Raw genomic sequence first — 15,062 nt, 5'->3', positions numbered from 1 at the left:
TTAGGAAGCTGGATTAGGTACATGATCTCTTATTATGGCTCCTTTTAGCTGACAATCCAGTGAAAGAAGAGGGGGATCTGGATTACACAGGGACACATCAGACCGGACGGGAGTGTTTTCTGACTGTTAGGCTTAGTGGTGTCATGTACAATTTTAATCAGATTTAAATAGTGGCAAACATCACAGGCTTAATGGATTTCAGCTTTATTATTGGGGCTTTGCTTAGAAGCAGTTTGGATTTTCAGCTGTGAGCCAGTGATGCAAGTGTATTCATGATGACATTAAAAGAGACTGGAAACCCAGGGACTGACCTTGCATTTAAATACCACATGCCTATGTATGGGGACAGACCTTGTCTTCTTTCCGTCAGCCTCAGGACCTCGATGCTTTATTAAGCTCAGCTGTGTGTTTTTTTCCATCGAGATGATGTATTTGGCTCCGTTTCACATATTGATCCCAGTAGATGAAGAAACTACTTTTTCCATTTCAAAGGCTTTCTTGCTCAAGATGAAGCAAGATGACAACGTATTTTTGCACTCATCTGGAGAGTTTTTTTTCTATGCTTGGCCTTTACCTTGAAGTTGTCCTGCACATGATCTAAAATGGTCTCTGTCCTTCATTTTAGGGAGCATGGGTTGCTCCCCTTGACCTTCCCATGGTGAGGCTTTGTCTTGGCTCTGCTGGTTTGGGGGGGTTTGTCTAGAGGAAGAACAGTCACTGAGGACACTGACACCCGTATTGCTGCAGAGCCATGGTACTGCCTCCAAATCCGGTCTTTTTGGGCGGCTCTTTTATGTTGTGGGAGAAGAGGCCTTGCAAGACATCAGTATTGAAGATGGTTTTGTAAAACAGTTTTACTTTGCTTGGAGGATTGGAAATGGGAGATAACCTTGTACGTCCAGCACTCAGGGATTGACTGTCTAGAGGTGTCAGGGACAAAAGTTACCATTTTGTCACAGCTGGTCATTGATGTCTGTTCAGCTGGTCGGTGCTCCCAGTCCTGTGTGAGCAGGAAGAGGGGGAAAAGGGGAACATCAACGCTTTTCAAGTTCCCCTTAGGAGTAGCATGTGGCTTGTTCCCTTTATCAGTTAAAGGAAATGTATGTGTTGCTACACCGCGTGTGTTTTCTGTGCCACCTAAAACCACCGACCTAAGGTTTCAGGTACTTCCAGCTCTGAGCTGAGCATTAATGATGATGTTTTCCCTTAGAAGGCCAAGGAGATGTCTGTAAGGTGTTATCTCAATCATCTACTAAATCCTGGCTTTCTGTCTGATGTAGCCATTCAAGCGCTAATTGCCTTTGATTAAGTCAATCATTTGCAGAGTGAGTGGGTTAATTGGGTATTGTGGAAGCAATCAATCTAATCAGCTGCTTGCATCCATAGCTGAGGCACTACAATGCAGCAGGACAATAATTGTTTTATGAGCTCCTGGAAGGCAGCAAAGGCAGACTGGATGGCAACAGGAAGCCCTTCTCTGCAAAATGGCCTTTAGGAAAGGTAATTTGCATGCTAAGTGCTCATTAAGAGAGGTCTGATTGATTGAGAGCTGGGAAATTCTCTTAAAATCCTCTAAAATGTGTGTGCATGAGAAAATGGTTGGTGTGGGTGTTGGTGTTGGAGTGCGGGCACACGGGAGGTCTTGGCCTCCTTTACCTGGCTGGGTGAGATGTGATGTGGATGTGTTGTCTTAGAGGGGGATAAAGAGTTGTCTTAAGGGGGATGAAGGGAGATCACTCCCTTCTCATACCTGTGAGAAAGTGCGACGTGAGACATGCCAGGCACCCATCCTTACGCAAGGTACACCAAGAGCTTACCTCCCAGGTGTCCTTCTGGGGGCAGAGACTGATTTGCAGGATCAGTAAATGCATTCCCTTTCGCTCCTTGCTGAAGCTTTAATTTCCAAAGCACTGAACTGTGCTTGAGCAGTAGCAGTTCTTGGTGGCTCCTCACCTGGCCTGTGCAGGAAATCACCTGGGGGAAAGGATGCCCATCTCATCAGCAAGCCTCTGAGGTCCCCTCTGCCTCCTGCACATGTGGGTGCTGACATCTCCAAATACGCCTGGATCTGCACTGCTGAACACGCAACCAGCAGGAAGCGTATTTATCCGGAGATGACTGCAGAATTATTTTCAGGCAAGTTATAAGCTCCTCAGCACAGCTGCAGACAGAGGGGGGAAATAAAAAGCTGCTGGTGCTGTGGAGTGGAGCAGGGGAGCGGTTGCAGGCTTGACTGCAAGCTCCGAGTTGTCTGACCAAGCTTGACATTGCTTGCAGAGGGGCTGCCGTATGTATGGGGAGGATGAGTTTGTCTCTGGACAAACGGTGGTGTTTTCACTCCATGAGAAAATTTAGTATTCCTTTTTTTATAATTTTTTATTGGAATGCAAATGCTTAAAAAATGCAAATTGAAGCCATTGAAATGTCTTGCTTTGGTGGTGGCCGAATGCTACAGGAAGGAATATTACATCAATCAAACCAAACAATTTACACTGACACAGCCAAACAAGAGGTGTACAGTCCTTTTTGCAACACTGTTCAAAGTCCAGTCCGTAGGGAAACCTTAGAATATGCCACCTTCTCCATCCAGCCCTCTGACTATGGGCGGCGTGGCTTATTTCAGAAGAAATATCCTTCAGACCCCTTGTTTTAAAAGGAGGTTGTGACATTGGTGTCAGGGATTCGCCACTCAACTGCTCCAAGCAATTATGCAATTCCTTAACCTTGCAGAAAAAGTGGGCACATCATCTCCAGTAAGTACCTATTTGCCCTTCTGGTTTAATTAACATCTTACGGTGTTAATATAGCAGACTACTTGGTTCCTGACATACGGAGAAGTGGCGATATATACCCTGCAATTTTAGCAGCAAAGTGATGTACTCGTATTTAGATCTTCTCCAAAGCTCTGAATTGGGGTCAAAGCACTTTGACTGCTTAGAGGAAAGAAAATCTACTTCTGTAGGTGGAGGAGCCCTGCCAGAACTCTAGGAAAATGTGATTGCTCTTGGATTACACACACAAGTAAATTTTTTCTCCTATTTCAGCCTCCCAAGCTTTGTCTTGCAGTGAGACAAGAAGGGAAGAAACAATACAGTGATGCATTTGGGCTCGGGTGTGGTATTGGCTCTGTTGCTATGCTTGATTTTGGATATACTAACATGTTTCTCCTAAAAGCCTTGGACCAGACCTGGTATTACCACAGCCCTAGAAACATCATGGAAAGAAGCAGTTCTGGTGCCTCTGTTTCCAGGTGAAATTGCAAAATAAAGCACCAAAGAAACTGAAGAGCAGATGTGGTTTAAGTCCAAGTTTATAATGCTTTACAAGGGAAAGCAAAGTCCATGCATGTGTTTTTTTTTTTTAAGCCAGTGGATCTGATTGTCTTCCTTGCAGAAGGGTTTTTTTTCTTCTCTGAGAACAAAGGCTGAAACTGAAAAAGTAATTTTGGGTACTTCCTATAATCCACATTCTCAGAGACCAAAAAACCCATCATTAACTAAGCACCGTAACGGCTTTCTGAGGTGGGGAAGTAGCAATATCCCTCTTCTTAAAAAATGGGGAACTTGAATAAATTGCTGGCGGAAGCTGGATGGAAAGATGGTGTCTACATCAGATAGTCTTGATCGAAAATCTTCTCCCTAGCTTCCTCTGCGGCCTCTTGGACGGTGAGAAAGCTGGGCTGGGCTAGAGCACCTAATGAGTCCTGCCATTTTTAGATGCCTGGCTCGGAGGAGCTCAAGCCACCAACTCAATGGAGCTGACACAAGGCCATGCAATGTCTTCTTTTTGGTCAACCAACGTGGTGACCGTGTTTTCTTTCCCCCGCAGAGTTTTAGCTGTAGTGATGAAATGAGTGTGGAAGAGACAGTTCCTCATTTTACCTTGGAAAGTACGTAATGAGCCAAAAATACCCATTCTGGCTGTGTGACTTCAGGTTATGTTACGTGCCATTCATTGGCTAACTTTGTCATAACTGCTCGGTGGATTTTTTACAAGAATTGCAGGTTTGTGCCAGAACTGCATACAAAAGCAAGCGATTGGTTTTTCTTCTTGGCAGGCAGTTGAAGTGATGCAGAAAACTTGATGACCAAACAGCAGCAGTGTGAGCAATGCAAGAGGGATATTTCTAAAGGGTGCCCGTAGGTGCTCTCCAGCAGGTCTTCACCAGGTGGTCCTTTCTGCAGTCATGGTTGGGTGCTGGTGATCAAGTGGGATGATGATGGGCATCCGCATCCCTTGTTCTGTGCCTTGGGAGAGGAAGCAAACGTGTTGGTGACATGATGCTGTGTGGTCCAACACCATCAATCAGCAAGTGGTGTAGGGCTAGCAGTCCTCTTGCTTCAATGTAAGCAGAACAGCTCTTGTGAAGGTCTGAATTTGGCCAGATATCTCTAAATACGGAGCTGTTGCTAAGGTGGTGCAGCCCACAGAGATGAGGAAGAGATGTTTTAGTTCTCCGACTCCGATGCCCTCCAGTGTGGGATCTGTTTCCCCGTTCAGCCTCCTGCAGTTCTGGTTCTCAACACCGTCTCTAGCTGTTTTCGCAGTCCTTTAGATTAGGACGTTGAGGACACGTCTTGCTGACATACTGTTTGCCTGGGGAACCTGGATGAGTTCATGTTGAGTTCAAGTCCAGTTCATGGTGTTTTGCACTGATCAGTCTTGACAGGGGTGCAGGCAGCAGGTTTGGGCAGAGCAGAGGAACATCCCTGGAGGAACAAAGAAAGAAAGAAAAGAAGCAAGCAAAGGATTTATGAAAATCTGTACCAAAGTAGAGTGAAATTAGCTGCTGGCTTTGTCAGAGCAGCCAGGCACTCTTTTGCAGAGGTGATTGGTCTGGGAAGAGCCGGCATGTGAACTACAGAAAGGGGTAACAGTGTTATGTTGGGTTTTATTTTAATTCTTCCTTGGAGTGGAATTTGGATACTGTGTTTTGCCACAAAAGGTTGGCAAGAGATCAAAGTGATGAAATGTGCCTATGTAAGAGGGCAGGGAGAGCTGGATTTCCAGCCTGACTCTGACACTGGCTTACAGTGTTGCCCTGGGCAGCTCACCAAACCTCTCTGGGCTTCCCTCTCTTCATATATAACCGTTATGATGCCCATCTGCCAGGAGTAAGCGTTAGGTGGACTTTACAGATCTGCAATTATTTGAGGTCCTCTTTGGGGAAATGCAGGGTAATTTTATTCTTCATCCCTTAAGCATTATGAAAAATCACAAAAAAATGTGTTGTGGAGGGGAACAACTTCAATAAGGAATGCCTGCATCAGCCTTCACCATTCAGATGTTCATAATGAAACACTCAAATGAATGGGTGAGACCCACAGCCAAAACTCGTGGAGCTGAGCTGCTCCGAGGTGAAGCTGCCAAGAGCTGAGCTCTGTGTGCTCAGCGCTCTGCTGAACCAAGCAAACCCCAGGTGGGGTTTCTGAAGGAAAAGATCACCTTTCCTTCTGCATCACCCCACACCTGCGTTTGGAGATGTCCCTGTCCTCCACGCATTGTCTCTCCTCTTTCTCGTCTGACACTGAGGTCCTTTCCTCCAAACCCATCTCTGTCCAGCCCTCTACGAGATGTTCGTGTTCCCCAAATGTCAGGCACGGAGAGGTGGTGGAGAGGCTCTGAAGCCATCTCTGCCATTTAGTGGAGTGAATAGAAATGGCTTTTGAATTACTCTCCCGTTGCTCCCACTGGCTTGGCGTTAAAAGTCATCACCCTTTGGGAAACAGAAGCTGCCTGTCCTTGGTTTCTAAACAGCACACTTTGGGAGAAAGCTGCTTAATGTTTTGCCATTCAAGAGAGCAGTCAGCAAACACCAGCCGTCAGAGCCCCAGCAGCATTTCTGCCTCATGTTAAGCAAATCTTGCATTTTTATAAATGTATCAGCCGAGCATCACCTACTACCTGTCTGCCTCCTGTCAGGGATGTTATTCCTATTCAGCTCCATCGTGTACAGCCCACTATAGGTTATGTAGCATTTTTGCTGATACGAGCCTGGCAGGTAGCAGCATCTGACTCTGAATCACTCAGAGCTTCGATTCCCCGGCAATTAATTCCTTCCATCAGCCTGGGCCTTTCCCGCGCCGCTGTCGGATGCGGCTGCCCTTGGCTGGGTTTCTTGGCTGCTTCCCCTTGCTCAGGCTTCGGGTAATCCTGCTCCCTGTGGGTTCTTCTCTTTCTGACACTGCAAGGGCGCTCCAGTGGGTTAGCCGTGCCTTTCTGCTAGAAAAAGTACCTAGCAAGCCCTCAGTTGGGATAGGATTGAGCCAATGGACTGAATTAGCTAGTTCTGCTCATGGCTTTTGGGAATTCTCTTCCAAGCTGGATGGGTGGACCAGAGAAAGAGCTTCAGACCTGTAATTCCCTTGATACATCTGGTATCGGTCCTCTGGGTTACAGGGCTGGTGTACATGGATCCAGCTGCCAGCACACGTGGGTGACAACGCTCAGCACGGGGCAGAGCGCTTGCCCTGCACGGGAGGGATGGGGAGGGTCGGAGGTGGAAGGATTAGGTGGACAGTGGCATGGCGTCACCGTCTGGCTGTGGCTGTGGGATGGCAGACGTCAATGGCTTTGCCTGGGGTTCAGTAAAAGACTCTCTGAGGATCTGGAGAAAGTATTTGACTTAAGAGTTTTGTAAGTCCAGACAGCAGAAACTGGTATTTTGACTATCAGCAAAGGCATATTTAGCTAGACGGGCCCTTTCCCTTTGGTCAGCATCTTTAGCCGTTGTTGATATCACTCTTTTCTTCCCATCTTTTCTGATCATTAAGTTTGTGTCTGTGCGTGTTTTTTTTCTTGCTTTAGGTTTTAATGGCATGGAAACATTTTGTATCCCTTGTACCTATAGAGTCAGTGTTGAGGAGCTGGCTGAGAGATTTTTCTGCATCTTTTCACCTGTGATTTAAATCAATCCTATATCAGGATGGATGAGGGAAAAGCAGGTTGAATGAGGAATTTCTGCACGCCACTGGTTCGTAGCTGGCAGGCGAAGGGGAGGCTGCCCGCTGAGTCCAGAGCCACTTTGTGTATTAAAAAAAAGTTCAGTTACTTAGCTGAAAGTTGTTTTAAAACATATAATTTTTAACTTTAAAATCCTAGCTCCTGAGAGCCAATAACAAAAATCTAACAAGTGTGAAATTAAGAGAGAAAGAGAACGGTTTTTCAGTGGAACTTTTGTATAATTACATCTTACGTAAATGGAAGATGACCATCAAACTGCTTTGTTAATATTCACAAAACTTATATTGAACAGTTCTTGGGGTTTCTTTGTTTTGAAGCATTTAAAATAAGGGAGTCAATTAAACTTCTTGTGAAATAAGTTGCGTGTTGTGGCTGCTGCAGGAGGTGCTGGCAGTGATCAGCTGTAATTGCTTTTCTGATTTGAGGAGTTAAGATTTTAGATTCTTTTGTCTCTCTTTCTGACTCTTTTGAGTTTTAAATGAAGCACGTGTATTTGAATAGCCTCCTTCCCAAGAAGAACCCATGGGGCTGATATCCAGGGATAGAGAGAAGAGGCACCTCAGGGCCAGCCAGGCTGCGTTGTCACGGTGCCTGGGGGCTGGAGGGACCCGCTCCGAGGGGAGACTATGCCGAGTCTGGCTCAGTGGCTTTATGAACCAAAGTGCCGTGAAGTCAGTGGGAAGAACTACAAGTGTTTTCCCCTTTTTCCACGTGAAAACTGTATTAGTGGCTTGCTCTGATACACCCATCTGCCCTGAACCACTTTCCCTGCACGCACACACCCCGTTTGTAATTTTTAATCAGCATCAGCACAGGAGGACAGGTTTCGCCTGCCTTTCCCATGCTCCAAATGTCCTACTTGGTGAGTAAGTTGAGCAGCATCCCTGGTGCTGGGAGCTGGGGCAGGGACACAGCCCTGCTCCTCAAGCCTTCACCCGTATCGCAGCGCAGGCTGCACGGTGGGCACCCCCCTTTGCCTGCCACATCGCAGTGTCGGAGCGGGGACATCTGAAGCTCGAGCTGTTGGAAAAGAGCAAGAGCGGAGTGAGAAGAGCAGCTCTGAAGGAGAAGGCCTGTTTTGTTCATGTCTTGAGCAATCTAGCCACACATTTGGTCTGCTTGGTTTTGAAGTCGAAGCTCTTTACCTGATCTCTTTTTTCAAGTACAGCGTTTTATTCCTGGTTCTCAGCAATTGCTCTCTGCTGCAGGGTACCGAGAAGGATTTCTGTGGAAGAGAGGGCGCGACAACGGGCAGTTCTTAAGCCGAAAATTTGTGTTATCGGAGAGGGAAGGTGCGCTGAAGTACTTCAACAAAAATGACGTGAGTACTTGGGGTTGCTGTATGTGGATGGGGGATCGCAGCTGTAAGAGCATCTTCGAACAAGTAAATCCTAGGCCACCGTTTTATTTATAGTTTTACAGTTTTCATAAGCATTGAGTCCCTGATCTCTCCAGGACAAGGGAGCCAGGTACAGCTTAACAGTGCTTTTAGCAGGGTTTGCTCTTGGTCCACCACTGCTGTCCTGGTGAGACACCCTAACTGGCCACTTCACACATTCCTGCTCTGCTGAGTCAATAAGGCTTTTCTTAAACCACCAACAAAGGAGTTTTTCTCAGCTCTGGCTCTGCATCATCCAGATGATGTGGGTTTCATATTTGTGGCTGGGTTGTGATGAAGGTATCACCACCTCACAGTGATCACTGGGGTCTGAAACCTCCTTCGCAGGGCATGGCAAGCAAGCCAGAGGAAAAGCCCCCTGGTTTTCTGTTTCAGCGTCAAGCGGTGGAAGCATTTGTCTTTTTCCCCAAAGCACATTTCATTTATTGTGAGAAACGAAGCTATTACCATGAAAATCGCATTTGTGCTGAATGGATAGACGCTCTAGTATTCTGCACCACGTAATGGAGGAAGCCAAGGTGTTTTCTCTGACCTTTGAGTCTCCCCTGACCATCACAGCTGAGAGCAGCCCAGGCCAAGCCACCAGCCAGTTTTCTCAAGTAGTTGATGCAATCGTGGTGTCATGATGAGCCACGCCGTGCAGAGGAGGGGAACATCCAGCCACACTTCTCCATGCCCGGCGGTCAGCTTCGGTAGTGCTGTCATCTCCTTCAGCTTGGTGTGGTGCAATTGCATCTCGTGGACAGGAGAGAGCCAGTCGTTACTGAGGGAGAAGTGAAAGTCCCAGCAGCCCCCATTCAGTTGCTATTGACTGCTCCGGTAGTTTAAAGCTGCTTTGCTTTGTTGTTGACCATAGCCATGGTGGGAACGGTGCTGTCTAGATGCATCCTCTTTGCTGGGATTTTCCCTCCGTGGTCACCCGCAGCAGCTGTGTGTCCACGGCAAGTCCCCAAGTTCCCGAAGCGGCGCTTGCATCTCCACCAGCTCAGGGACTTCCGTGTGGTGCTGGGGACCACAGCACTACTGCATGACCTTCTGCTGGCTCCTGTCTGTGCCCTAAAACTGCTCTTACCAAGAGCATAATCTTTATTTTTTGGGATGTTTTATTCACACTTCCTACTTCAGTGCAGTCCTGAAAGGTGGTAAACTTCTGGAGATGTTTTGTAGGAAGACAAACCATGCTACGAAGTTCAAGTGACCTGCCACAGAGGGTGCAGGTGGGATTGGTGCCTGGGAGGGCCTGATCGAGGCTCAGCATTGGGCTAACCCACCCAAGAGATGGGCTTTAATGTATATATTTGTCCCTCTGGAAAGAAAGTTCCCAGTTTGGAGGGCAAATGGAGGAGCAGGGACAGAAGCCAATGGCTCATGTGAGAGGATGGAGACGTGGGTATGGTGCCCCCTGCCAGCCTAGCACCCAGGTCTGATGTTGGCAAGGGGGATAATCCTCCATCTTCTTGGGCAAGGATGGACTGGCTGTGAGTGCTTAAGATGCAGAAAGCCTCCTGGCCTCTTAGTTAGCAGTCTGTGGGGGTTTTTTGCCTGGCTGAATGGTTTTCTTTCTTCTTTGATAGTGCTTATCCCAGTGTAAATGCTGGTCACTTATCATTAGGTAAAGTGGCTGGAGGAGATCTAGGGATCAGGAGACAGTTGACCAGAGGCTGGGGCAGGAGGCACGGTGAAGATGCTTGTCTTCATAGCACAATATCCTATCATGAGACCTGGCCTGTGCATCTTGCTTCTGGGCTGAAACCTTTCTCCCCTTGAACTCTGCTGGATTTTGCAGGAGAGCTTAGCATTCTCCTGGGCTGGCAGAAAGCGCTCGTTGCCACCCAAGCAAAGTCTCTGATATCTCGTCACCAGGCAGTTTGCTGGGCTGGGAGTAGTTTTTTTAGCTAATGGCCTCAATCAGGAGTTTTTTCTGACCAAGTGAACTGCTTTCTGGTTTGAAAGCCAATTCTCAGATGTTTGCTCATTCAGCTGTGTTTTCCAGGCAAAAGAACCCAAAGCGATTATGAAGATTGAACATCTAAATGCGACTTTCCAGCCTGCAAAAATTGGGAACCCACATGGACTGCAGATCACTTACTTGAAGGACAATAGCACAAGGAACATCTTTGTCTATCATGAAGATGGCAAGGTGAGAGCACGGAGGCAAAAAGAAGGGTTGGGTTGTAGTCCTGGGGGATTGATGCTGTTCAGAGCCAGCCTGTGTCCCACCAGGCTCTAACAGAGCTGGGAACTGCTGGGGGGATGTGGGAGGGATGGGGGTATGGGATGCACAACCAGCTTTGAGCGTGTTTGTCATGTGCTTCCAAGCAGGAAGGTTGCGCTGCAAAGGCTGGATGTGGTTCCTGCGTAGTGCAGGCACTCCTGGCAGGAGGCAATTAGTATGTCAGGGTGGGTTAATTAGTGGCATCGCCTGGTTTTGTACATGCACAGAAATGTGCGTGTAATATGCGTGCACACACACGTGCATATATGCATATAATAGACGTACGCATGATAATGAAGGCGTGCCTGTGTCTGTGCTGCTGTATATGGATATATAAAGGAAGGCTCTCTCTCCCCCTCTATGTATATGTTTGTCTATAAAAAAGAAAGCAATGGTGACCACCTAAACCCAGGCAGGTCTTGCTGCTCGGTAGGAAGCGGCCCAGCGTGGTTGTGCCCGCGTGCCTCCTGCCTGCTGCACACACAGTCGTTAGCCAGGCTGCCCCTCTCCAGCCCCTGCTCCCGTTCAGCCTGCCCAGCCCCTCACACCCTGCGGCACCACAGGGTCCCGGGGAGCTGCCCCAGCAGGGCTGCTCCCACGTTTACCCTCCCCTCCATCCGCTCTGCCTGGTGCCATATGCAGGTCCCGTGGCACGGAGCAGGCACCGCTTGTCACCAGATGCTGCTTGAGCGCAGCGAAGCGTCGCTGGGTCGCTCGCAGGTACCTCCCTGGCCACAATTTAAACCGAAATAAGAGGAAGCAGCTCTTTCCTCTGAAAGCTGCGTCCCACCGTCCTGCCCGTGTCTGTGGTTTGCTGGGATTTGTTGTCTGCTCAGCCCAGCCTGCGAGGAGCGGAGTCAGGGTTTTACTGTTACTGATTTTTTGGGTTTAAAATGCTGAGCTTTCTGCTGGGGGCTCGTGGAAGGAGCAGTCTCGCAGGTCTCTTGTGGCTTCATGTCCGTGGTTTGGCAGGACACGCTCTGATGCCATCTGATAACACCCAGGCTGAATTTCTTTTGACTTCCCTGAAATTGTTCTACCCCTTCAGCTGAGCAAAGGCTGCAAGACAATCACACCCCTGGGGTAAGCTGCCACCCTTTGGGACCAGAGACAGCCCCGGGACTCGCCTGCGGTCCCCCGCTGCCCTTTGCTCCCCCCGTACTCCCCCAGCAGCGCCGGGCTGTCCCCTTGTAGCCCAGAGGTGCTGCCTCACCCTGGTCTGAAGCGCTCTGGCCTGATTTAGAGCCCCAGCTCTGCTTTCTGGGGTTTGATCCCTCCCCGCCTAATCCTGTCACCAATCTGGTGACACCAGGGTGGGATTTGTTTTTTTTTTTTATCTGCTGAGGAGCTCAGCAGTAACCCAGAGCATCGCATGCTGCTCTCTGCTTGGCTCTTCTGCCGCAGTACCCCAGAAGAAAGAGGATTCATCTCTCAGATGGGATAATCCCATGTGTGCTTATTGAACCCCTAAAACAGCGGGGAGAGCCCTGCCATCCCAACATCTTTAGCTGGAGCAGGGCACCCAAAGGGATAAAATACGGACAGACAAAGCAGGTCACTGTGCTGCGGCCCCAGAGCTTCTCAGGATGGGACAGCATCATGCGACTTGGGTGGAGATGGAGCTCCTGTGTGACCTCAGCCTGGTGGCTTCCTCAGCTCCTCGGTGTGTCCTGAAGGCAAAGGAGAGACTGAAACCAGCCCCAGCACCCTGCTCAAAATGGGCATATCTGGGTGCTTTTGTGATGTGGTTGTTCTAATAACACCAAGTGCCTGGAGGGGCAGGGCAAGACGGTGTTGGGTTCTGACCATTTTAAAGGATGTTGTTGCAGTCCCTTATTAGCACTTACCCACCACCAGACGTACTGAGCCAGCCAGCGGGAGGTAGGAGAGCTGCAGGAGTGGATTCCCCGCCGCCCTGAGCTCCTGTCCCGGGCTGAAGCTCCCTCTGCAGGGCTTCTCCTGGAAGCCATGGCAGGAGCAGCTCTGAGAGCTGCGCTGTGCTGCTGCCAGCCCTGGGGTTACCATCGCCCTTAGGATGCTCAGAGGTGGGCTGAGTCTCCAGGAAAGGCCACCTTTTAGGGTGCAAACCAAGATTTTTGGATCTTTTCTGGACAAATTAGCAAAATGCTCTTCCTCAGTGCTCCTCCTTTCCTGAGCCACACCGGGAGCTTTCAGGATGGGAAGAGGTGGCATGAGGGATAGACTGGCAGCAGCTGAAAGGCTCATTGCTTGAGCTCCAGGGATGGATGAGCAGGAGGTACGGTGAGAAGAAGTTGCATTTTTATCTGGGATTGTCAGTCTGAGACTGCCACAGCAGTGTAGGTGGCTCTGGTGCGGGATGGAAACTGGAGGGAGACCAAGGTGGCATGCGGAGGGGGAGTCTGCGGGGGCACTGCAAGCAGACCAGGAGGAAGCTGAGAGCCTGGAAAAGCCGTTTGCAAAGGTGCAGGCAGTAATTCATTTTCTCTGCTTTCTCTGAGACATAAATCAGTGAAAGGAATCTCTGCTAAGGAGCTAATGAGGTGACACCTTCCCATCTGAAAACCCTGACCGTTTTAACGTTGTTTTAATACATCAGATATAATCTCCTCATTCTGTCTGTGGCATTGTTCGTAATTATACACACAGAAAATTTTTAGCAACGGAGCTTTCTGGCTTTGCATACACAGGTACAGGTTTGTATAAAGAAAGGCAGTGGTGGATGATTGATGGATGCCTTTGCGCCCAGCCAGCCCGAGCCGAGCGGTGCTCAGAGGGTCGCACTCGACGCCGGGCTCGCTATCACAAATGCTGATTTGATGCTGGTTTCACCAGTTCAGAGACGTCCTTAACTCCTTCCCTCTGCAGAAAACCCCTTGGTGCTCACTGGGGTCTGCAGAGCTCTGTGCGTGTCTTGAAGCCAGGGACAGTGGCTGGATGTTCCCCATCCTTCACCCGTTTGCTGCTCTCTTTTATGTCTGTATTTTATTTTCTTTTAGGACTGCTGCTAAACTGCGCTCTGTCACTTGGGACAAAGCGATGGGAGAGATGAAACGCAGCAGGATCACGTTATTTTGTGTGCAGGCTGCACCACTCACTCTGCTTTTCTTTCTCATTGTTAGGAAATAGTGGATTGGTTCAACGCCATCCGGGCAGCACGGTTTCATTACTTACAAGTGGCGTTCCCTGGAGCCAGCAATGTTGATGTGAGTTTTCCTGCAGGTTTTTTTTTCCCCTCTTGCTCATTTTTAGCATCTTGTTAACAAGCTGGAAGGCTTGGGGAGTGCTCGATCCTTCGGAGCGTTTTGCAGTTAGTGGGCTGAAATTATCGTGGGGGGCTGTAGAGCTCACGTGTGGCGCCTGTTGCCGACATCCAGCCCTGGAAGCTGTGTGTGTGTGTGGGCACACATGTTCACACTCAAACTGAGTCCTGCCTATGAGTAACTCCAGTGCTGGCACGTGTACAGAAGCCGTAAGCGTCTTTCCCAAAGGTTGTTGCCATAATATTAAAAGCTGAAACAAAGGCTGGAGGGTAGAACAGGTGAAGGCAAAAAGAGCGTCGGTGCTGTACCCAGGCCTCTGGGGATGAGTTTTTGCGTGCAGACCAGTGCAGCCTGTCTTATGAATCTCTGTCTTGTATTTTCCGGGAGCTGGAGCTGCTAATTGCGTTATCTTCTGCTAACATAATACCAGAGGCAGGGTTAGCGCAAGCTGACTGTAAGGGCCTCTTGTCGCAGTCACGCTGCAGTTGGGGTGTAACGTCACCAGTGGTTGGTGGTGGTTACTCTCTGTTACCTCCTTGACTTTGTAGGTTTTGGTATCTAATTGCATTACCTGCCCTCTGTTAATTACCTGGGAGGGTCCAGGGCCGGCTCTGGGCTGCAGGGTGGCTCTGACCCACGGCTCCCGTGTGCCCCGAGGGACCCCAGAGCCAAAACCTTTCTCTCGGACCCACACACTGACATCAGCTGCCCCAAATCATCCTAATCCCTGGGGAGGGTGAGGGGAGGAGAGAGGAAAGAGTCCCATGGCTGGTGATCCCTGGCACGGGGGACTCGAGGCCATTTTCTGCTAAGAAGTTAAGGTGGGCAAATACGAAAAGGCGTAAGTGCAGTCGCTGTGCAGCGTGTGCTTTCTATGGTCACTTCTCCCCCTCTCCATATCCTCTACTTCTGTTAAAGTTTCACGAATTGCCCCAAAAAACCCCACAGACCTTAACAGAGTTGTCATTTGTCCAGCAGTTGGTGAGAGGGTTTATATGCTCAGCCCCTGACAGTGTCGGTGGGAGATAAGCTATTTCTATTTTTACTTATCATCCCCTTCTCATCAATTATTCTTTGGGGGAAAACAGAGGAGTGTAACGTTTAGTGAGGTTTAATTTACGAGCACAACCCCTCGGAGCATTCAGCTTGGGGACAACTCTGCGTAGACCGCACTATGTATGCGAGGTAGCTCAGCCCTGGGTGTAGCCATCATTTGCATCTAATTTATGGTTCCTTTTCCCTG

General features: G+C 49.0%; 1 protein-coding gene across 1 annotated transcript in view; it reads left to right on the top strand.

Moving 5' to 3' along the window:
- Positions 1–15,062, top strand: part of ADAP1 (ArfGAP with dual PH domains 1) — a 54,618-nt gene that overhangs the window by 36,906 nt on the left and 2,650 nt on the right. Inside the window, exons 5-7 of the mRNA XM_068422492.1 lie at positions 8,172–8,284; positions 10,356–10,502; positions 13,679–13,762. Of these exons, the coding sequence (XP_068278593.1) occupies positions 8,172–8,284; positions 10,356–10,502; positions 13,679–13,762 (344 nt within the window). The remainder of the gene's footprint in view (positions 1–8,171; positions 8,285–10,355; positions 10,503–13,678; positions 13,763–15,062) is intronic.

Source organism: Nyctibius grandis, chromosome Z (genome assembly GCF_013368605.1).
Source record: "Nyctibius grandis isolate bNycGra1 chromosome Z, bNycGra1.pri, whole genome shotgun sequence".
NCBI lineage: Eukaryota > Metazoa > Chordata > Aves > Nyctibiiformes > Nyctibiidae > Nyctibius > Nyctibius grandis.
This window is presented reverse-complemented; position numbering and strand designations above follow the sequence as displayed.